The sequence below is a fragment of the Cyprinodon variegatus genome, unplaced genomic scaffold (assembly GCF_000732505.1).
Source record: "Cyprinodon variegatus isolate N-32 unplaced genomic scaffold, C_variegatus-1.0 Scaffold99, whole genome shotgun sequence".
Taxonomy (NCBI): domain Eukaryota; kingdom Metazoa; phylum Chordata; class Actinopteri; order Cyprinodontiformes; family Cyprinodontidae; genus Cyprinodon; species Cyprinodon variegatus.
The window spans coordinates 509,356-532,008 of NW_015150552.1; the positions used below are offsets into that span (position 1 = coordinate 509,356).

Consider the following 22,653-nt stretch of genomic DNA (forward strand, 5'->3'; position numbering starts at 1 on the left):
TTTTATATATATAAAATTTGTCTGCAACACCAAGTCAAATTCCTTCTAAGTGCAAACCTACTTAGCAATAAACTTTATTTTGATTCTGATAATAGAGGTTTTCACTCCTGTATTCTTCAGGATAACCCTCATGTTCAGGTCTGTCTCTGATTCAAAAGATTGCCTTTCCTCAACGACATACCATCAATTGTTGTAGAAGCCCATTTGATTTCCATGCATTTATGTCAGGTGTGTGACGGCAAGGAAAAACTGTTGGTATTTGGGATCTGAATGGAGACTTATTACATAAAACTGCAAAATATACATTGAATCATTTGGTTTTAACATGACAAAAGTGGAAAAAGTGTGTGCATTTTGGCACAGTACTGTTTCACATTTGTAAAGGGCACCATGCGTAAAAAGGCTTTAGTGGATCTTAGCTGATGGAAAAGGTTGCCTCGTTTATAATCAGTCATGTGCTTTTTCATGTATTGATGTTTAAGTGCTACAAAATGAAATAAAATAGGAAAGGTATTGGAACCAAATAACTCCATACGTATTTTAAATGAACTATAGAATGATGAAAGAAGAAATACAAGACCACAAAGTTTAAAATGTTAGAAAAAGTGTCCAAAAGGCCACACTTTGTTCATTAATTTGGATGGGTACCATATAATTATGCGTCATGTGGGATGCTGCTGCTGCTGCCAAACTCAAAATGATTGAGTCAGATTTTCAGATGCATATAATGGAAAAGGAGTAATGTAGTGGAGAATAATGGTAGCCAGTTACTCTGATGCCCTCATCTGGCAAAACCATTTCCCCTATCATCTGTTGTATTATAACATCTGACCTTCTATTCAGAGCAGTCAGGAGTCCAGAGCCACAACAACCTCTCAGTGCCAATCTTGTGCTTTTACTTTCCTTTTAGAAGGCATTTTATGTGAGATATATTTTCAGAACTATACTTAATGTGATTAACCACCACCTGCTGTAACTTTTTTTTTTCCTTAGGAATAAGTGCACTAATATTTGCCATACCAATATTATGTAATTGCCCATGAAATCATGGAATCTTTTCACATAAAATTATTGGCATGTTTTATAGTAACAAACAGATGCTCAAAAGGGATTTATATCCTCCTCTGCATAAAGTAAGGCTGACGTGATATTTCTGTCATACAAAGCTTGTACATCACAATCTTAGAAAAGGTATAGGAAAATGAAGCATAGCCACAGAGCTTTCTCAGTTTCTGTCACAGGAAGAAAGGATCTGATTTATTGATCACAATATATTAGGTACTCAGAACTTTGGCCCACTTTCTTAAAGCGTTTTGTTAGGTCATACATTTTAAACAACAGTGGCAAGTCTGTGGTTCACTGCATCATATGTAGTAACATTGCATACAGTATATGATGTAGCCATGACCAGCTTGTTTCCATTGCTAATTAAAGAAAAAAAAAAGTGCTTTTAGCAAAGCTCCCGTCTGCCAACTGTACAGAAGATTTTCAACAAGATGAAAAATGTCAAAAAAGTTCACAGGCACTTTGGACGGATTTGTTTATAAAATGTTAGGATGGAATGGCTACCTCTGTCTGCTGTTAACATAATATACTGCAAGACTATATTTGGGAAACTTTACCAAGGAGATTTCTATGTTTAAAAAAAAACAAAAAAAAAACCACATCACTGTTAAAGGTTGTGAAAGGTTTTCCTTAAAGCAAGATGAGCCATACGGAAATGCTATCAGCTTGAAAGATGACAGAAGTTCCACATTCATAAAACAGTAAAAAGATTGTTTAATAGGTGTAAATAACTTAACTCTAAAAGCTGCAGATGTAACTGAGAATGAGAATGGGGGCGGAGGGAGGATTTAAGGGACTTTAAATAGGGCAACAGTCTTGGTGCCACATGGGCTTAGAAATAGTGGGAGACTGGTTTAAGTTATAAAATACAGTAGCACAAATAATAGATCCTTTGATTACTCTTTGAATACAGAATCTATTACCGTAGTGCAAAACTCTGAAGTAATCCAGCTTCAGATGGGGGGGGGGACTCCAACAACTTGTGCATCTGTTGGGTAATAATAGAAAACAATTCTCACATTCTCTTTTTTCTCTATTTTTATCTTAGATCCCAAATGTTTAGATATTTTTTTATGATATATTGATATAATTGCTCTGCTCTAAGTGGGATGCTCTGTCAGCTAAATGTATATTCTATACTCCATTTACTATACTCCACGCTTAATCAACTACTGAATTAGTTGATGATTAATTAACTGATAGATTTCTCACTATTAATCAGATTAATTGTTTCAGCCCTACTTCCATCTTCATCTTTAGGTTTAACCTATGTAGGTATTTTGAATTGTTTTTTTTGTTTTTTTTATTTCTGTTTTTTTACATCTTTTCAACTCTGTGGATGGCCACAGTAAACAGGGCCTGGTAATTGCAGGATAATTAAACAATGCAACAGTACAGCTTTTGTTAATTGAGTTTTCTGTTTTCTAAGCTTTAGTCATTTCAAACATCCTAAAAAAAACCTCTATCAAAACAGACTGACTCTGTTATATAAGCTATGCTGGTTTATGACATCCTTGTATAGATCATATAACACAAATTGGCATATTACAACATAAGAATGTTGAACGTACACAGACTGAGTTCATATACTTTATTATATTACAATGCCAAAGTAAAAGTGGAAAATTAAATTAGGCTTTTAACTGTAAATGAATAACTGTGAAGCAATGGAACTAAACATTTTAGAATAGAAAAGCACAGGCATCCAGTTTGTGGTTCAATCTTAGCATCTTAACATACGGTTTGGCCTTTAGAGGTCAATGGGGAGGACTTAACCAACTTCTACTTGTTCACATACACAACCTGTTGTAAGACCCCCACTGATGTGTCCATTATCTCAGTGGTTTTAGGCTCAGCTGTAAACATAAGTCTAATGGCCTGGGTCCTTTGAAGCTGCGTTTTTTTTCTCCTTTATGACCTGTCCAGCTTTGTCTAGCTGCACACAAAGACATTTACCAGCTGGCACTAAGTCACGGATAACTGTCATTCAGTCTTAGGAGTAATTCTGGAGCTGTACCTTTAAGCCCTCAGAGGTGTGGTGTCTTTCTGACATTCTGTTGCTGTGCTTGTCCCAGAGTCTGTGTTTTTAATCATCCATAACAATCTACATATCTCTCACTCACATCTACCGACACGTCTTCTTCCCTTTTACTGGTGTTTACCTTAGATGTGGATGTTCTCTCGTATTTCTCCCCACTTTATTTCCCTTCCTGCCCTCCACTTTCTCCTACCAGATGACACAGCTTGGATCAGCATTTACTCACTAATGGATCGGTGTGTTTACACAGACTTTGGGAAGCAGTGATAGTGCCTGTAAAGAAATCCCACAAATGTTTACACTCATCTCTTGGGCTCTATCTTCCTCATTATCTAAACCATTAGCTGCTTAGGTGTGCTTGGACATGCATCTGTGTTTATAAGTCGTGTTTGTGTGCATGTAAATAGCTGTAAACCAGGGATCGTTAACATGATTATAGACTAATTGTAGGTTAATGACTTTTTCAATTCAAGAATGTGTTTACAAGATTATTTAAACCATTAATCTGACAACACCACTATTATACAACCATTGCCAACCTAAATGCATGCTAAATATTTAATAATACTATACTATAATAATACTATAAGCTACAATTCATAGATGACAGAATAAGCTTTTTTTAACTCTTCACTTTGTGACAATTTCCCTAGATATAATTTTTTGTAGCTGAACTGACATGGCCTCCCATATGTATTCATACCCCTTGAACTTCTGTAATTTTTGTGACCCTGCAGCCACTCTCTCAATGTATTTCAAGTTTTTTTTTTTTTTTTTTTTTTTAATGATGATCAAGACAGAACAACAGTTAAATTTGAAAGGAATAAAAAACACTGGTTAAAAAAAGAAAAATACAAAATCATATTTGGCCCTTCTGACAAAGTGCAGTGTAGAGCCATGATTACGTCTACAACTCATTTTAGGTCTGTCTCTACCAGCTTTGCACATCTAAGATCAGAATGTTTCCATCTTTTGTGCTTTATGGAACAAGCTCAGTCAGATTAGATGGAGAACATCTGTAAATGTCAGTTGCTAACAATCACAGATTTTGCCATTGGCTTTGTCTGCAGTATTCTAAAATATGAACAAGCTATAGTCAAAATTGTCTATCTGTTGCTTTCTCTGTAGGTTTGGGATTGTTGTTAAGATAGATGGTCAAATTCAATAAATGCTAAAGCAACCATGTCGTTACACCTGGGTTACAGGGTTTTAGTCAAAAATGTTTTCTGAATAGCTCTGAATGTGAGAAAACATTTAGAAGTATAGGATATATATCTGTTTAAAAGATAAATTAAGCTAAAAGCATTAAAATTTTATCTGAAAACATTCAGATTTTTTTTTTTTGCTGTATTCTGTATCTCTATCCAATCTATTTAATCTGACAATGAGTCAAGGGATAAGATGGGGGGGAAAAAAGCACTATTACACACAGAGACAGTTGTGCAGTCTGAAAAAGTTAAGATGTGCTGTACAGTTGGGGATCGTCGGCCTGCTTCATTTATTAGCCAGAAAGTTGCATTGAGAACCTAGAACATGACAACAGTTAGGGAAATAACTAATTAGAGCAGCTATGGATTCATCGGGAGAGGAGACCCCTGGTGCACACAGGAGCAGGTGGAAGCAGAGCAGAAAAAACAGCCTAAAGATAGCAGTAAATCTGGACAAAAAAATGACTTATTGTAAGTACATCTAATAACTTATTCACTCAACAGGACATAAGGTAAAGGTTTACTCTAATACACATTGTCAGGGAGGTGGTGAGGGACTTTCATGTGAGCTTTAGTTTAAAGGCACCAAGTTACTCAGTGTACTTATAAAGAAAACCACCTAAAAACATATGTTCATGTTAAAATAAATCAATACAAGTCATGCATTCGTTTTGATGGTGTTTAACTCATTCTTTTTTAACCTGAAAAGAACTTTTGAACCAAGTGTGCTCAGCAGACACAAACTTTATTGTACACTGCCGTCATCTGCTAGCAGTACCCATTCACACATTTGTCAGCTTCCAAGGCTTTAGCTCCGGCTTAAATAACCTCGAACTCTCTAATTGTATTCCAAGAGCTAGTTGTGTCTTATTCCTCTTTGGATTAATATTTTTGGCACTTTTTTACTCTTGATTTTGAACTTTTTCTCTTCAAAATATTGGGAATTTGGATTACTCTGCTATACCTTCAAGCCACTCAAAGCAAAAATACATTCTGCTGACATCGGTTGCACATTCACATTCGGGTCAGCTTGTGTATTTTAGAATAACCTGATTCTACATAGCTCTGCATATACACATACAACAATGTTCAATAATAAACAAGGCGTCCACAGTTAACAGTTGAACATGGTAAAGGCCAAAGTAAGCCTCCCCTCTACCAGTCTCCTGTGTTTTACTAAATATGATTCAGTTAGTTTCCTAATGTGCGCTCATTTACCTATGAGGCTGTTATAGAATTGTTTACATACAAGTGGACTGTTTGATAATTAGGTTACTCCAGGTTACTGAGGAGCTCTTTAGTAAAGGGGACTTTTTTGTACTTTTGGGTCTAAAATTAGCACTATTAAAGAAATGTATGGGCTATATAACTTCACCATTTTCCTTCTGTATGTCAATGTTTTTTTTATTCTTTAACTGATTCCAGAGAGACAAGAATAGTGTTATCAATAATATTTTTTCACCCCTTGCTGTATCGACTGTGAGGAGAGAATAAACATTACGCTGAATACAATGCACATGCATGGTTAGACATGGCATCTCTGGTCATCAGTGCCTCTGTACATTTAATACTATTTTGAGGTCTTGTAGTTTAATTTAGACGAGTCTTCTCCCTGTGTTTTGGACTCTTATGCACATTATGTCATGGGAAATAGTTACTGATGCCCACTTATAATTATCACATAATATCACAGTGATTCATAGTGTGGTTGTAGACTTGGACTGTCCAAGGAAAAAAAAAACTAATGATATCACCTCATGAAAGTTGAACCTACATGATGACCAGCACACACACAGCAGGAAAGCTATAAACACTTGTTAGCGGTTCTTAATGCCACTGGGGTACGTCGACACAGAGGCACCTGACACATTCTCCACTGGACATCTGACCCTTGCAATTCTGTCTAGAGTTTGACCCTTACTCATGGTTAAACCACACTTACAGACTGCTGCTGAAGCTCACGTTACATTTCTATTTATTAATGAGTTAATAAGTTAGACTCAGTGTAGCCTTTGAGTTCTTGATTATTCAATGAATTGATTTTATATAGTCTATTTAATTACATCTTTTGGCTACTGGGACTGATTGATCATCAATGGGGTGAAGGGTTAATTTTTTTTTTTAAATAAGTTAGTCTGTTTGGACTCATAAGAAGTCCAGTCTATATTTTTCACCCTTTGCAGTAAGTCTTAAAGTGTCACTTATTGATTTCATTGATGAAACCGCGGTAAAGCGTAGGACTAAATCAGCTGATGTCAACAAGACATTTAAAATGCCACATGCAAGAATGACATTCCCCTTTCTTCTGAAATATTCTCAAATTTAAAAAAAAGGTATTTGAAGCAACATAGGTGGTCCTCTGCAACAGCTATTGTGCAGTTAACATGCTCTCATTCATGAATCCTCTAGGCTTGTCTTAGGAGGTGATTGAAGAGCTGTGTATGTTTACTCAGTGATCTCGTGTTGTGTTGTCCCAGCTGGTCTGCAGGAGAGTGGAGTGCATGCAGCAGGAACTGCGGAGGAGGGGAGCAGACGCGGCAGGTTCATTGTGTCCAGAAAACCAGTCAGAGCAATGTAGACACCCTGCCAAATTCTCAGTGTCCACATTCAGCACCCACAACGAGACAAGCCTGCAATACACACAGCTGCCCACCAGTTTGGACCACTGGGCCATGGTCTCAGGTGAGAATGTAAATGCTTTATTCACTGAAAGTAAAAAAAAAAACAAAAAAAACAACTTCTGCTATCAGTAAATGTAAGATTTTTTTTTTTTGAGCAAAAGAATTTGGGCCACATCTTGCAGAAGGAGGTCCAAACATAGGGATGCTGTGTGAACCTCGGCTTTAATACCGTATTTTACTTGGTTAATATTTTTGCTGGTCCAATACAAAGTCCTGATCTTATACTTCAGTAGTGGCAATAAAACGTTCACACTTCTACAGTTAAGATTGTTAAAACTGTTGGATTTAAGGTATTTTTTTGTTTCTTTCGATGACAAGGATATCAATAGTCTCTCTTAGTAATCCATCCTTGAATCTGAGAGGTAGAGAGCTCACCAAATAGAGAAAAGATAAATTTTCAAAAATACCACCGCAACAATCAGTATTACTACAAATAGAAATAGCTTTTTCTATTTACTATGAATTTTTTTTGTTTGTTTGTTGAAGAGAAAGTGATTTAGAATTGAATATATGAATGAAGCAGGGATTTACGTCATTAGTTTAAACTACAGTGAGTAACTATTTATATTTTATCAGTACCTTATGGTAGGCCAAGAATAGGATCTGGCACTGGGAGGGGGGCTAAGGGATTGGAGTCAGTCTGGGTGTATAGGAGGGGGCTGGAGGCTGGAAGCACCTGCTTGGGCCTTTGTGGCTCCTGCAATCCTGGCTAGGCCAGCAGATCCTCGAGTCCTGGCTGACCCTGTGCCTTATGCTGGAAAAGAGTGGGCCAGTTGGGGGACTGCCCCCAGCCATTAACCCAAAAATTGTAATTGAGATAGAAATATTGTTTGTTTTATATAATTTTTTTCTTGCAGTAATAATTAAATTAATGACATGTTTGTAATTTTGAGCCATATTACATTGCATAAGACCCCTAACATGTTCATTTCCGATGTTTTTTGTTGGGTAGTGTTCTCGGAAGTGTGGCCATGGTCTAAAGAAGAGGAGTGTATTTTGCACCAGCAGCAACCCAGGTGCTAAAAGTCAAACCCTGCCTGACAGCGAGTGTGCAGACCTGCAGAAACCTGCCACTCAAGAATCCTGCTTCATCAAACGCTGTCAGAAACAACGTAAAATCCAGTGGTTTGTCTCTACATGGCAGGAGGTAATGCAATAGCACACATGAAGAATAGTGGTAAATTTGTTACATGCTAAATATTGCTGTATTTGTGAACAAGCTTTATTACTTTTTGTGCTAATATGATCTTTTTTTTTTTCTTTCTATAATTTGATGTGAACATTCAGTGTTCAGCAACTTGTGGTCGGGGTTATCAGGCACGCTTTATCAAGTGTGCTGAAAAGGTGTGTTTCTCTTTAGTATTTAGCAAAGTTTGCAGTGGCTGACTGTCCCTTAATTTGCTAGTAAGATAATTGAATAAGTATAGTCTTATTTATGTACCACTTCTCAAATCACAGGATGCTGCAGGGAAATACAGAGAGCTCACAGATAGAAAGTGCTACCATGTCCCCAAACCTAAAGTGGAACTCCAGAGGCCATGCTTATTGGCTGATTGTCCTACCCGTACTACTCTTCCTGTGCACCAATGGAGAACCCCTCATCACCCGGATCCACCTCGGCCCCTCCCTCAAGCTCCACCATCACCAGAGTGGAACTCATCTCCTTGGTCTCAGGTAGGATCACAAAACGATTAGAGAGACAGTGATTGGTGATTTTTGGTAAAAAGCTTCGATGTACTGTATGGATTTTAGTGCAATAGTATAAGTGATTAGGTGGAAAATGTTTGTAAAGTGTTGCAACTGTTGATTCATGGTGTTCATGGGAGGTACTGCTTTTCTTTCACAGTGTTCAGTAACATGTGGAGGGGGAGTGCAGGCCAGGACAGTGCAGTGCCAGATCATGGGAAAACCTTCTACCAGCTGTGTCCTTCATCTCCGACCATCATCATCTCAGGCCTGCAACACAAACTTCTGTCCACAGCCAGAGAAGAAAGGTACTGAGCCTCTCTTTTTCAGATTTCTTCTCAAATGTTTCAACAACAGAGTTTCAACAATGAGTCTGTCTTCGTATTTGTTTTTCCTCAGATCTGGCTTGCAGGGATTACTTCAGCTGGTGTTATCTGGTTCCCCAACATGGAGTCTGCAACCACAAGTTCTATGGCAAGCAGTGCTGCCACTCTTGTTCAAATTCAAACCTATAACCCTTCCAAATGACTGCTGGTGGTGCATATGTAGCTAGATAGCCAAGGGACTATATTAATGCTCATGCTTAAAAAAGAAAAAGGAAAAATGTTTTCTTATAAGCATGTGGCAAGCACTGAAAAAAATTCAATGTGCAAGAGATTTGAAGTGGCTTGCGTTGTTTCTTTGATGCCGGGCATCTGAATGGTCTGATTCTGACAGAAAGGGATGCAGTGGAATGCAAATCTGACAAGAATTCCAGGAAGGAAATTATGAGATGCAAGTTAACAGGAAAGATGACTTCTACATAGAAGACCAAACATCTGCTGCACAAAAAGTGGATAAGTGATCCAAGGTATCAACAAGTGTTAGCTTCTTTTTCTTTATTGGTGTAGAAATGATAATGACAAAGAAAGGGATGTCTTTAATAATTTAATGATGACTAAAAACCCACCATAAAAATAAGGTTATACCTGAAAGTTATAACTTCTAGAGATGAATGCCTTTGAAAAACAAAACATCATACATGAGAAAGCTACTTTAAGACAGAGCATATCTGTGTGAACCGACTTTCAAACTTATTGGTGCTACAATTTGTCTTTGATTTTACTGAAACGATGTGATGTCCTTAAGATTCAGGAAAGATTTGTTACCTGTGTACAGTATTGTTTATTTTATTTATTTGCCTTACAATACAGAATTGCTGGAAGATTATTATTAAGCTTTTTATTTCGACCCTTTAAAAGTACCTGAAGTACAGTACCTTATGTTTTTTACTTACTGACAAAGAAACAGCATTTAGCATTATGTTATTTTACTTATTTTAACATAAACAATTAGTAAGTAGAAATCTGCAGTGGTGTTTATAAGCATATTATTTAACTGACCTGCAATGTTTGGTTGATAGCCATGTCTTAAATATGGCACAGCAATGCATTTCGATTGCCTGTGGTCTAAAAGCAATGACAGGTGGTGGTTAATGATCCGACTGTATGACCTTCAACATTTTACACAATTACATTAACAAATGCGGGCCATGACATGAGACTAGATGTCATCCCATTTAGTTCAATGTGGGACCGAATTTAAACTTTATAACTGTTAACTGTAGATGCAATGGGGGTAAAAGCACAGGAGAAAAACATGATTGCTCCAATTACACTTCTCTGGCTTGTGTTTTTAACACAACAAGGTGCTGTTATCCTGGCCTTCTGCTGGGTTTGCCTTTCAGTATGATTTTAATAATCTTGTTATAGGTATCACTTGTTTTTATCTTTATCTAGGGGCTAGACTGTTGTTTTGTATGTCATAGTTTAATACTCAGCTTTTTACCAGTTGGATTCTATTGTTGTATGTCAAGTTTGTAAAATTAAATATGTTCTTACTCTAATTCTTGTTTCGTTTTTTACACCTTCATTTTTTCCTAAAGCTTATAATGGACTCTATTTTTTTTTGTTACTAAAAATGCAGACAAGGTTTCGTGCCTTCCTCCAAAATGTGGGCATTAATTACATATATTGAGTGGAGATGGAGTCCTGCCGTGTGTGAGAAAGGGACCAGGATGTATTTATTTTAAAACAAAAACAAATATGAAAATAAACTCCCTTCAGCATCGGATACAAGAAAAAAGCAGCAGTCATTGATATTTCCAGTGATAAACAGTCTTTGTTTATTTATAAGTGTAGAATTTCACCATAACTCAGAGATTTCCAATTCCCATGTCTAGCATTTTCTATAATAATATAGTAATTAGCTATAGGAGTCTTCTCAAAGCTAAGTAGTTGTACAAAGAAGAGCAACAGCGGAGGAACGTCAGTGGGCTTGTTAAAGGACACTAACAGTCTGAAACAGACAGTTTCCAATCAATCCCAAACTGTTTTCAGGTGGTTTTAGATCTGGAGAGATTAAAAAACAAACAAAAACAATGAAGTTGAAAAGTAATTTCTTCAGTAGCCTGGAGTTTCAAACTAGAGCATTGTCTTGATGAAAGACTTTTTCATCCCATACAAACCCTTCAGCCACAAGAATATCCTCTGCAGGGATGGTACTATGCAATCCCAGGATCTTGGAGATGTACCTGGGCAAAGTTTTACTTAAATAAGAGTGGCACTACTTTTACTTTCATGTAAAAGTAGAAGGTAATCATCCAAGAATTTACTCTAATACAGGGGTCTATAACTGGTTCCAGAAAGGCCAGTGTGGCTGCAGGTTTTCTTTCCAACCAAGCAGTAGCACACCTGAGTCCATTTGTCTCAAGTAATCATGTTAAAACTAGACTTAATTGATGATGTGATTGCAGTCTGGTGTGCTACTGCTTGGTTGGAAAGAAAACCTGCAACCACATGGCCCTTTCTGGAACCAGTTTGAGACGCCTGCTCTAGTAGGAAAAAAAAATATTTCCTTGGTAAAGCCACTGCCAAAATGCTGGCGTACGTCGGATAAGTCATGGGTCAACTTTGTATAAGTTATGAAGACACTGAAGCACACTGGCACTGGTACATTTGTTGCTTTAGGCCGAAGCTGACACTGTACGGCAGTTTTTGTATCTATGTAAAATAACAAATTAGGAATTACCCACACTATGTAAGACTAAAAAATCTTTGCTATAAGTTAGCTGACAAAATCCTCTCGTACAAGATTTTGATTTGTGCTATTTCTTTGTTTTAAGTGTATTGATGGGACTGATACAGGTCAAGAAATTCCTAAAACAAAGACTGTGCTCTCAAAAAGCCAGGGCAGCCCAGATTCTAAGACGTTTTTAGCAGTTTAATTTGCAGACCTTAAAGCCAGGACTCTGACTAACAGTAACGCCAATGTGGTTTTAGGAATTTCAACGCTTATGACATATTATGCCTGGAGCGGACCCTGCTCCTAAGTCATTTCGGTTGTTGTCAGAGAGACACAGATGGTTAGTACAAAATAACCTTTGTCATCAGCCTGGGGACACAGTCATAATACCTTCAGATGGAGAGCAAGGGAGGAAGAAGAGAAGTGCAAGAAGAAAAAACGTGGAAAGTAATAGAGGAAAGGGCAGTTGGTGGTGTCATATGAAGATATATAAGCCAGGAGGAGATAACCTACACACTAAAACATGCATTTTCATCTGTATCAACACCCTCTCTTACTCACAGGAAGTGTTTTAGTCTGTTTCTGCAAAGTTTTTAATTGTGAAAAATAAAGGTTTTATTTAATCTGTAGTAAAAGACACATGGACTTAGACAAACTTTATTGTAATTTTGTATGCATACAAAATAAAACTCAGTTTCATACAGCTTGCAATAGTGAAAAGGTGAAAAGAACATTAGCATTTATAAAGTACAGTGATCAGAAGGTAAACTTTGTAGGAGAAAAGAAACCAGTTTAAACTATAATAGTAAAAAAGGGCATTAATATGAAAAGGTTAAGTGCAGTGCAAAATAAATATGGTGCAAAATGCACCATATTTATTAAAAAAAGAAGTTTAAAAGTTCAGCACTTTGGTAGTGCAAAATAATGGGGCGCATACTTCAGAATCAGATATTATCTATATTAATAAGGAGCTCATTATCCTCTATCCTGTGATCAAAAAGTACTTGAGACTACTTTAAACTCTACTTTAGACCCAAGGAAAAGATAACATTTCTGGATATGACTTTTAAAAAAAAGGCCTGTTTTTAAAATTAGCTTCTTACAACATGGATTTAACATTGAAACACCTCACTGATGCAAAAATTAAACATCTTTGAGGATAACTGTCTTCGTAAAAGCAATCACACCAGACACTGCTGTTGTTTGATGGTGTGCTCACTGATTGGAAAACAATCACATCCTTGAGTTACCACCTGGGCAGCCACATCTTAGCAAGTTAAAGTGAAATGAATCCAAGATGATTCTCTACAGAGCACCATTAGTTTTGAACTTTTAATTTGACTTGAGTTTTCTAGTCCGCTATAAGAAAAGACAATTTTCACTCATCCTTACATTTTCACTACAAATAATAGCATTATACGAGAAGTTTATTTGTAGTTTGGCTTTTCTTATTAAGAAACCACCATCATAGAAGTAAGAGATAAGAAGGCCAAAGCATTTCTGTTTTCAAAAAGATCGTTATCAGACAAAGGCTTCCTGTAGGTAACAAAGTTAGTAGATATCAATCATGCCATATTTAAAATGTTACCTTACTCATGTCAGGTAACAACAGATTATCTATGAAAGACAGGCAGGAAGCTTACGCAGCACTCACCTTTCTACTTAAAAGAAGCTAGACTATCTCTAACAGCATCTGTTTGGAGAGAGAGGTGGCTCTTTAGCCTTCGGGCTACACTCAGAAGGTTCATCTGAAGTTACAGGCCTATTATCATTCCACCAGGATGCACCTACTGACAATCTTTCCACTCCTTCAGAGTTAGACATAAAAAGCTACAGCTCACCAATGTTACATCCTATATGATTGTGTGAAGTACTGGAAAGTCTTAGTCTTGAGGGCATAGCTGGATAAAAAGTAACAAGTTTCCTTTTTGTCATAGCTAGTCATACTTATCTGCAAAAACATAAAATTTGAAATGTAATACCTGTGCAGGGATTGTATAGTGTTAATACAAAAATGTACCTCCCCATATAGCATTGTTAAAAAGACATGAGTCATGTTCATATTGGGATGCATTTCTTAAGATTTTCTCCACATTGGCTTGATAAGCTATGTAAAAACAAACATATTCCAGACTCCGACCAGCTGTGTTTATCAAGCTAAGCAACTGACTTAAATTAAAACGTTTTTTAATGAGATGCTTACAACATACCTGGGGCAATGATTAATCGATGCAGCCTTTTCTTTGGATGCTCTGGAAAACAAATACATTCTATAGGCTTCTTTGGTTTTTGTACCATCTTAAAGGTATTGTGGAGGATTTTCACAAATTTTTTAAAAGACCTGACCTCTCTACATAGAGAATAAAATGCACATGAGCAACGCTGTACCTGTTCCCGAGAGGGAATGCCTATTAAACGCATACGAGAGCATGCACAAGCTCTTTCTGCTCGTGCACGCTGCTATTTAAAAGTTGCTATTTGCATCGCTCATACAAGCTTACTGTGTCCAAACATCCGCCCTAACCCCTAAATCCCTCAATTACTATATAGAGTGGGGACTATATAGTGGACTTTATACCAAACTCAGCTAACTGATCGTTCGGACAGATGATCACTGCTTTTTGCTCCGTTGGTCAACTTGCCTCCACCGTGCGGTGCCTGCGCCATCTTTGTTATTGGTTGCCGCTATTGGTCTGGACAGCCTATGGCGACAGCATGCCGCTGTGACAGCAAAGCCCATAATGCTTATTGAGGAATGCTCCCAGCGCAAAGCATTCCGGAATATATATCATCTTAAGCCTTTCTTTTCTTCTCATACACTTGCTAGACACTTATCTAGGACCTAAGAAATCTAAGAAATAGGACCACTTATTTAGATGATCCACCAAGAAATAAAAGATCTCCTCTATACCTCTAAGGCATCCCCATCTGTTCCACCCAAATGGAGCCTTTACATTAAAAACATTAAAAAAACAAATCTGGACAGTTTGCTATTGTAGCATAAATGTCTGAATCAAATACTCTTGGAAATGTTTAGACCTTTTTTAAAACCAAAAAAGGCCAATATTATATACATTTTAATGACTTTTGGAAACAATTTGAAACAAATTCTTAAAGTTGTTTTGTCACTGGAAATTACCATCAGACTCATTTACACATCTGCACTGAAAGTCTTTTTTATTATTTCATTATAACAGCATACAATAATAGATCCAATGTGTTTAGAAAAAGAGAGGCAGAAGGCCAGCGAAGAGTATAAGAGATACAATGTCACCCTCTATTGGCAATGCAAACACATTTCAAATAGAAAAAGCACTTTTAAGAGGAAGTCTAAAGGTTGCTGCAGTGTCATAAAAACAGCCTTATTTAGAAATGACGGTGTATGTTAATGATTAAGTAGAAAGCAACATAAAGACTGTAAACCAAAGATTAACAAGTATGTTCAAGATCAGAAGGGACTGTGTGCATATTTTGATGCCGTCATAAAAATGTATAAATAAATGTATAAATAAATGTTGATGACCTGGTAAACATTGCTGAGATAATAGTGTGTATCTGAGATTTCATCAAGTTGTAAGAATTTGCTGCATTGGTGTTTTTAAGACTTTTTGTACGCTCTAATGCATATAAGAAGCCTCAAAATATTTGTTCCCTGACCGGGAATCGAACCCGGGCCGCGGCGGTGAGAGCGCCGAATCCTAACCACTAGACCACCAGGGACAAGTTGCACTCTTCACAACTGTCAGTCGATTTTGACGTAAGGACGACGATGTCAGATATTTATTGTGCCGGAAACACTTTTTTGTATACATTCGATGAATAATGTTTTACTTCTTATGTCACTTTGTAAGTTACAACCGGACTAATTCTAAATGAAACCGGAATTATTGTGTATAATGTTGGTACTATAACAGGGAAAGTGTGCACTGTAGAGCATTTCGGCAAAAGACATTCCCTGATTTTATTTATGATAGCATAATACAAATTTCAAGCTCCAAGTAAAATAAAAATACAAAGAATATTTGAGCTTATTTAGGATTTATTTTTTATGCATTAAACGTCAAATATTACGAAGATTCCTCAGCCTGAGGAGAGGGAAATTAATTTTTTTTTACAGGCATTTGACGAGGCTTCCCAACCTCACCGGGTCCAGAGTTGGGTCCTTGATTAACGTGGGACACACGAAAACGTGAAGTTGTTTTGGTAACGCTTGGAATGTGTAATACCGAGCTTTGAATCTTTGTTTTAGGTTCTAATTTTTAGGTATAGTGGGGTTCTTGGGGAATTAATATTCCTGCCATGATGCCAGGAGACACACAGGCCAAAACGGCGACTATAGCCGAGGACGCGACGGTTGGGAACTGTCAAAACTGTTCAGTCCTGCATCAGGTAGGTCTGGATCTTATTGACAAAACAGACTCTTTAGGTTGTGTCTTGTCATTTACGACGGTAACTGTGTCAAGTTTGTTCAATTTACAACCCTAAAAAAAACCCCTAACTTTTTGTTTTGTTTTTTGGAGCAGAGCTTGACGGAGTATATCACATCATTCCTGGCCCTTAAGCAGAAAATAGCGGTTACAGAGTGAGTATAAGCTTTGGTGACGCGTCATAACAAATTAAGAAAGAATAGGCGAGGTGTATTAGTGATTAATTGGTTTATAAGCTAGGATTATTACAAATGGTACGTGTTTGTCAATATTCCTCACGATTCATCGCTTCACTTAGCACAGTAACAAACTAGACAAAAAAAATCTGTAATTTAGATTGAGTAATCTCAATGTAGTTTACCTTAAATGAATGGTTTGCTGTTTAAAAAAAAAATGTTAGATATAGTTTTGTATCAAAATAAGATACGACTGGAATAGAAAACAAAACACCTACCTTTAACACTCAGTCCTACATAAACTCACTTTTCGCTGGCCTCGAGTTGTGGGACATAATTAAAAAAAAGAGCTTAATCTTTGGGGATTTGTTTTGGTGCCCTAAAGCATCTGAAAGGTTCATAGATAAGGAGGACACCTGACAAGGACTTTGAACAAAGACCTGATAAAAGCATAAAAAATAAATCAGAAATGCCAATCAAAGTTAATAATTTTTAATGTTTCCATGCAGCTTTTACTTAAATAACTGATGGTCATTGTTTCTTTCATTTTGGTAAAGGCATCTATTTTGGCATTGTATTTCAATGTTTGTAGTGACTCCATTATCCTTCGGGAGCAGCTGGAGGAACTGCAGATCCGTTTGGTCACACTGGAGAAAAAGACAGGAGATTATGAATCCATACAGGCTGAGCTGGAAGAGAAGAGGGTAGATTTTTTTTTTCTATGCTTAAAGGAATTTATACAATATATCCCTGTTTGACCAATTTACTTTGTGCATCTGATGAATAAAACCCAACTAACTTGCATTGTTTATTTTTCTAGGGTGCTCTTAAAGTTTATGAACAATTGTCTACAGAGATGGAAAATATAAAGCAGGAAAAGAGCACCATAGCTGATGAGTAAGTGACCATTGTACTTGCTGTGCCTGTTCTGTATCCCCCTCAATTTTTTTTATGGTACCACAGATTTCATTGTATTAACTAGGATTGTGTGTGATAAACAGATGATTACTTTTATACCTTTCCTTACAAATAAAAATCTGGAAAGTGTGTTGTAAATTTAGGTTCAGTCCCCTTCGATGTGACACATCTAAATATAATTGTGTGCAGTGCAAATCTGGTCTTTTTGTATTGGACATGTTCATGGCAGTAATGTGTTATGATGCTTTTTTTTTTTTTTTTTTAGCACAGATAGGGAAACTAGTCAAGGTAATAAGAAGGGAGGAAGCCTTTAGAGCAGGGGTCTGCAACCTTTCATATCCAAAGAGCCGTTTTGCCCAGAGTACGACCAAATAAAAGTTGTTTAGAGCCGCAAAATATACCATGACTTTTTCTAGAAAACCTTTTTTTTTAAATCTTGTATAGGAAATTAGTTGTTGCCATCTCAAACAATCAATTTATATATTTTTAATGTTAAAACGTATAATTTTCAAGCTAAGTCATAGAAAAATGTCTCTTAAAACATATTTCTGGTTCTTTTAATCTCATTCTTTTCCATCTTATAAAAAACACTAAACCTATTGATACCGGTATATATTATAGTAAATTATTTAGCTCTCTCAGACCCCTGCTTTAGAGGGTTAGGTTTACCCTTCAGCTGGATGACATCACACAATGCACACTCAGACCTGCAATGAAATGGTTTAGATCAATACGTCTTTATGTGATAGAAAAGCCTAATTAAAGTTTAGCCCTAAGCTCAAATTGAGAAGCTTTGACAAAACCTGAAACTGATATTTACAGAAACTCTGCATCTAAAACTAAGGTTAATGAATTCACTATAAACTTTTTATAATTTCTGACTGTTGCAAACAACATCCAAATGAAATGGAGCATGAACAAAGAAACATATAAATAATTGTGAGGCATTGTTACAGAGTATGGATTAAAGGGTCACATTAAAAACTAAACCATTCATCTCCTAGGAATAAGAAGCTTGGAGACGAGCTGAACAGTTTGAAAGGTAAATTACGGTTATATCTAGTAATCTCCTTTAATCTATTATTGCATTCTAAATTCTCCTGGATTATTTTTCTTCAACTCTTAGATTTAACAGAAACACAGGCTCTCGAAAATGCACAGCTGAGGAGAGAGAAGGCGGCTGTTGAAAACGATTTGCTAAAAACTCAGGTAACGAATAGGAGAACCTTTTACATTCATGCTTTTACTAATGATCTTTCTAAACTTTGTTTTCCTTTTAATCAAATTAGGCATCTTTGAAAAAATCTCAGGAACAGGCGGAGAAGGCTGATAAATTGACAGAAGAGAATGTTATCATCACAAACAAGTAAGGGTTTTTTTCTTCAGTCTTTTCCAAAGAACAGCGATTATAAACATGTTTTTCTCTCTTTTGTAGTATATTTTATTATAGTGCATAATAGTAATACATTGTTTTTGTCTAATTAACAGAAATGATAGTCTTGAAAACAAAGTTAAACTGCTTGAAGGTGAGTTTTAGATTTTAAAAATGTTTTGATAGACTACGGAACTTTATTGTATCTATTTAAGATGACTTGCTCTATTTGTTTGGTTTTCTTTTAGACTCAATTTGCAAACAGAACAATCAAATATCCCATCTGAGCAAAGAGAAGATTCTGCTTGAAAGGAACATCATCGACCTCCAGGTTCGGTAAAACCCTTAAAAATGCAGAATTGGGGAAAATAAGTAATCAAATTAACACTTTGTATTTGCAATTCTTTTTTAGGGAAGACTGATAAAATTGGAAAGGGAAAGGTGCAAAGGTACACAGAATTTATTTCTAATCCCTGTTTTATGGTGTTTTTTCGGTTGTTTATTAATAAATTAAACAAATCCATTCTAGTATATTAATTATTCAAATTCAATTTTTTTTTTAGAAGTTATTTCCAGGAAGCTGATTATAAATATCTTGATGTGTTTTTTTCCAACTAGATTATAGAAGTACTGCTACTCAAACAAGAGCAGAGCAAAAAGTTGACAAAGGTGTGGTGCTGGTTCTTTAAATGACGATTTGATTTGCACCTGCACTAAGCCGAAATCAAACATTTTTTTTTTTTTTTTGGTTTTCAGGAAAGGTTCGGATGCTCCTACAAAGTTTATGGGAATGTGTGGAGCCAGAGCAGGAACAGTCTTCAAACATACTAGGTGGGATAATCATTGACACATCCTCTACGTTTGTCTAATATTATTAAGAGAAACACATTCTTTTCCTAATTTTTTTCATAATATGTCTTTTATGTTTCCTTTTAGAGTTTGGTTACAAACGGGGTCTTCCTCCGTCTCCACAAACCAATCTAAAGTCGTATCAAGGAAGAAAGTTACCCTCTGCTTCTGAGATAATCATGGAATCAAATTGTCCTCAAGTTGAGGCCAGACCCAGCCACACAAAGCTGAAAGCTTGCCCTCCGGAACAGGAGTCATGCAAGCACCAAGCATCTGCTCACCAGTTGAATCAAGAATTAAAACAGAAAAAGAGCAAACAATCGCCCATGAAAAATAAACTTCATCATTCGTCTCCCTGCAAAGGCAACCATAATATATCTGTCGAGGAATTAATGGCCTTTTTTAAACCACTGCCCCCCTGTATATCTCCACTTTTGGAATTGGTGAGATCTTTTATTATCTTTTAAAATTTTCATAAAATTTGCAAAGAGAGGTTATAACTTTTGGAGAAAAAAGTGAATTAAAATGATTTAATGAATTACTGCTCTAACTTAAAACGAAAACTGTTTGTACATCCATGAACAGTTTAATCTTACAACTAAGTTTTTGGTTGTTTCTTTCAGGATACCAGTCTAGAATCTGTGGAGATGAGTGGTAAAGGGAAAAGAAATCAATCTGAACTCTCTAAGGATGTTTTTCTTCCCAAACAAGATCCGCCTTCAGACTCTAAAACATTACAGTTAAGCCCAGACACTAAAAAATCTGTTTCAATTAATCAAAAAGATAATGTGGATGTCCTGGAACATATTTCAGATGTAAAAGACTTTGGAAACAGTGGGGTTTGTGGAGTCAGTGACCTGCATGAAAACTCGGGTGAAACTAGTAAAAACAATAATTCATTAAATGAGACGTCCCGCCAGGAGCCGCCACTGCCTTTATTATTAAACGATAAAGTGTCAGAACAGACTTTATATTTACCAGAAGGAGTGGATCATTCCCAGAGTGAAAATCCAGACAACCAAACTGATATCATTTGTGACACTAAGAGAGACTTTGAGGAGGCAAAAGAAGATAATTTAAAGACTGTTGCAAAGATGGATGTTGATGTGAGCCCAGGTGACATTCCTGATGTTACAACAGCTGTTTCTGATGTAGATGGAGATTCAGTGGCACCCTCTGGAGAGATGGAAAATGAACAATGTGTTGCTTGGTCTAAAGGCATTGAATTTTTGGGCGACAGCCATACCACAAAAGATAAAAAAGGTCTTGTGGATTCTTGTCAGGAAAGTGCAAATCCAACTGCTTCAGGGCCTGTTTCCCAAGACTCTGAACTGACAGAGGTTTCTTTACCAAATAGCAGTGACAGCATAAGTGGTGTTTCAAATAAAGACATTGAAGAGGAAATGGAAGTAGATGCTGGGATACTTTGCCGTGAAGAGGATGATGGGAATGCTGTGCAAGCTCTCAGAGAAACTGATGTTACAGCTTCTCCCTCAGAGTCAAATGCCAGTAACAAACCTTTAGATCCTAAAACATCTCCAATTTTGAACAGGAAAGATGAAGACCCCAGTTGTCCCTTAGAGCACAAAGAAGCTATTTCTATAGCTTTATCACCAAAATATTTTGACAAAGAGGAAAGGAAAAGCCAATTGAAATCTGATCGTGCTCCTTCATTGTCCCCAAAAGATGCAACTGTTGACTCTAAATCTCTGAAAGAAAATTTGCATTTACTTTGTAGAAAATTAAGTCCTTCATGTCTGTTGCCTCAAGTAAACCTTAAGGCTTTGGAAACTGACCCAAACATGGAGATTGTTGAAAAAGCTTTACCTGTTTCTAGTACTTCACCTATTGGGAGATCTTCTGCCACCAAAGAACAAAAGAGCTTGGATATTTTTACACCGGTTCATGAACAGCCAACTTCACCTGTGAATGTTGAAGGAAAAGGTACAACGGTGTCCAGTCCAGCAGCAGCTCAAACGCCAGAGTTTATTGGCCAAGTTCTCTCTGAAATGGGTGCTCCACTTCCTCCTGTCCTGACCCCTCTAACAACACCTCCTAAAGCAGGAAAGCCAATCAACCCCAGGAACGCAATTGGAAAACTTTTATTTCCTTCACCTATGGATAGCTTAGTTTCACCTACAACTCCACAGAAAACCAATTTAACACCAAACTGTCAGCAGCTGGGTTCATCTTCCCTGAACAGCCCCGGTAATCCAAATGAAGTCCCCTCATCACCTCTCCAGTTTGGCTCTGCAACACCGAAACATGCTTTGCCAGTTCCTGGACGCTTTCCCACCAAAGCAGTTAGTTCCTCCCCTTCATCTTCAACCAGTCCACCTCAAGAAAACTCCATGAGGATCCTTGATACCATGTATCCAGAACTCTCAGCCCGCGCCCGTACTCTTAGCATCCTGAGAGGTAATGTTGGTCTAAGTTCATCGGAGAACGGAACATTACCAAAAACAAATGACAGTCAGATATCTGGCTTTAAAACCATCAGCTCCGCATCAACAGCCTTTACAAAGACAGAGACTAGAGGGAAAAAAAGATCTTCAATTGATTTGTCCCAGCCCAAAGACAGCAAGTGCCCAAAGCTTGACAGCAGTTCTACTGGTGTTACTGGCAAGCAAGAGTCTTCCCTCTCTTTAACTAGTAAAGATGAGGCAGCCTCTTCCAGTACTGTGGAGCCAGATCAGATCAAGAACCAGACAGCACCTCCGGCCATAGAAAGTGTTGAACCAACGGAACAGGATCTTATTCTTGATTGTCTACATAAAATTGAGAACCAGTGTTTTGATTTGCTTCCGGTTATCAAGAGCCACCTGTATGTTGGTAATCTGCCCAAAAAGCCTGTCCTAAGGGACGAGGAGAAGCAGGTCATCTTTGAGATTTGCACATGTAGCTCTGTGAGTATACCCATTTCTCCTTACTTTGATCAAGCCTAGTATGCTGACCTTTCTGAATGCTTTGTACATGTTTACTTTTGTAAAAAGAATGTACCCTTCTTTAGAGAGTTTTGTTTAATCAACTCCATTCAGTTTGGTTCATGGGTTAATCAGTTTTTAAAAGTAAAGTTTTAAAAGAAAAAACATGTGCATAATTATGTGTAGAACAAATCTATACTTCCTTTTAAGTTTCAGAAAGTCAAAACTAATGTTTCCCATAGGGAT

The 22,653-nt window shown here is 36.9% G+C and overlaps 2 protein-coding genes and 1 non-coding gene across 3 annotated transcripts in view; 2 read left to right on the forward strand and 1 right to left on the reverse strand.

The window, feature by feature from the left end:
* LOC107084418 (A disintegrin and metalloproteinase with thrombospondin motifs 16-like) overlaps positions 1 to 10,551 on the forward strand; it is a 65,722-nt gene extending 55,171 nt beyond the window's left edge. Inside the window, exons 19-24 of the mRNA XM_015374241.1 lie at positions 6,789 to 6,993; positions 7,945 to 8,139; positions 8,280 to 8,336; positions 8,451 to 8,666; positions 8,839 to 8,986; positions 9,078 to 10,551. Coding sequence (XP_015229727.1) covers positions 6,789 to 6,993; positions 7,945 to 8,139; positions 8,280 to 8,336; positions 8,451 to 8,666; positions 8,839 to 8,986; positions 9,078 to 9,193 — 937 coding nt within the window. The 3' untranslated portion in view covers positions 9,194 to 10,551. The remainder of the gene's footprint in view (positions 1 to 6,788; positions 6,994 to 7,944; positions 8,140 to 8,279; positions 8,337 to 8,450; positions 8,667 to 8,838; positions 8,987 to 9,077) is intronic.
* Positions 10,552 to 15,389: 4,838 nt separating this feature from the next.
* On the reverse strand, positions 15,390 to 15,461 carry trnae-cuc. Its single transcript has one exon. It is a non-coding gene; the product is annotated as a tRNA-Glu (tRNA).
* A 458-nt stretch (positions 15,462 to 15,919) lies between these two features.
* Positions 15,920 to 22,653, forward strand: part of ice1 (interactor of little elongation complex ELL subunit 1) — a 16,849-nt gene continuing 10,115 nt past the window's right edge. Inside the window, exons 1-14 of the mRNA XM_015374252.1 lie at positions 15,920 to 16,130; positions 16,265 to 16,323; positions 16,937 to 17,048; positions 17,165 to 17,241; positions 18,267 to 18,304; positions 18,389 to 18,471; positions 18,552 to 18,628; positions 18,751 to 18,788; positions 18,883 to 18,965; positions 19,047 to 19,083; positions 19,253 to 19,303; positions 19,391 to 19,465; positions 19,571 to 19,926; positions 20,107 to 22,389. Coding sequence (XP_015229738.1) covers positions 16,041 to 16,130; positions 16,265 to 16,323; positions 16,937 to 17,048; positions 17,165 to 17,241; positions 18,267 to 18,304; positions 18,389 to 18,471; positions 18,552 to 18,628; positions 18,751 to 18,788; positions 18,883 to 18,965; positions 19,047 to 19,083; positions 19,253 to 19,303; positions 19,391 to 19,465; positions 19,571 to 19,926; positions 20,107 to 22,389 — 3,459 coding nt within the window. The 5' untranslated portion in view covers positions 15,920 to 16,040. The remainder of the gene's footprint in view (positions 16,131 to 16,264; positions 16,324 to 16,936; positions 17,049 to 17,164; positions 17,242 to 18,266; positions 18,305 to 18,388; positions 18,472 to 18,551; positions 18,629 to 18,750; positions 18,789 to 18,882; positions 18,966 to 19,046; positions 19,084 to 19,252; positions 19,304 to 19,390; positions 19,466 to 19,570; positions 19,927 to 20,106; positions 22,390 to 22,653) is intronic.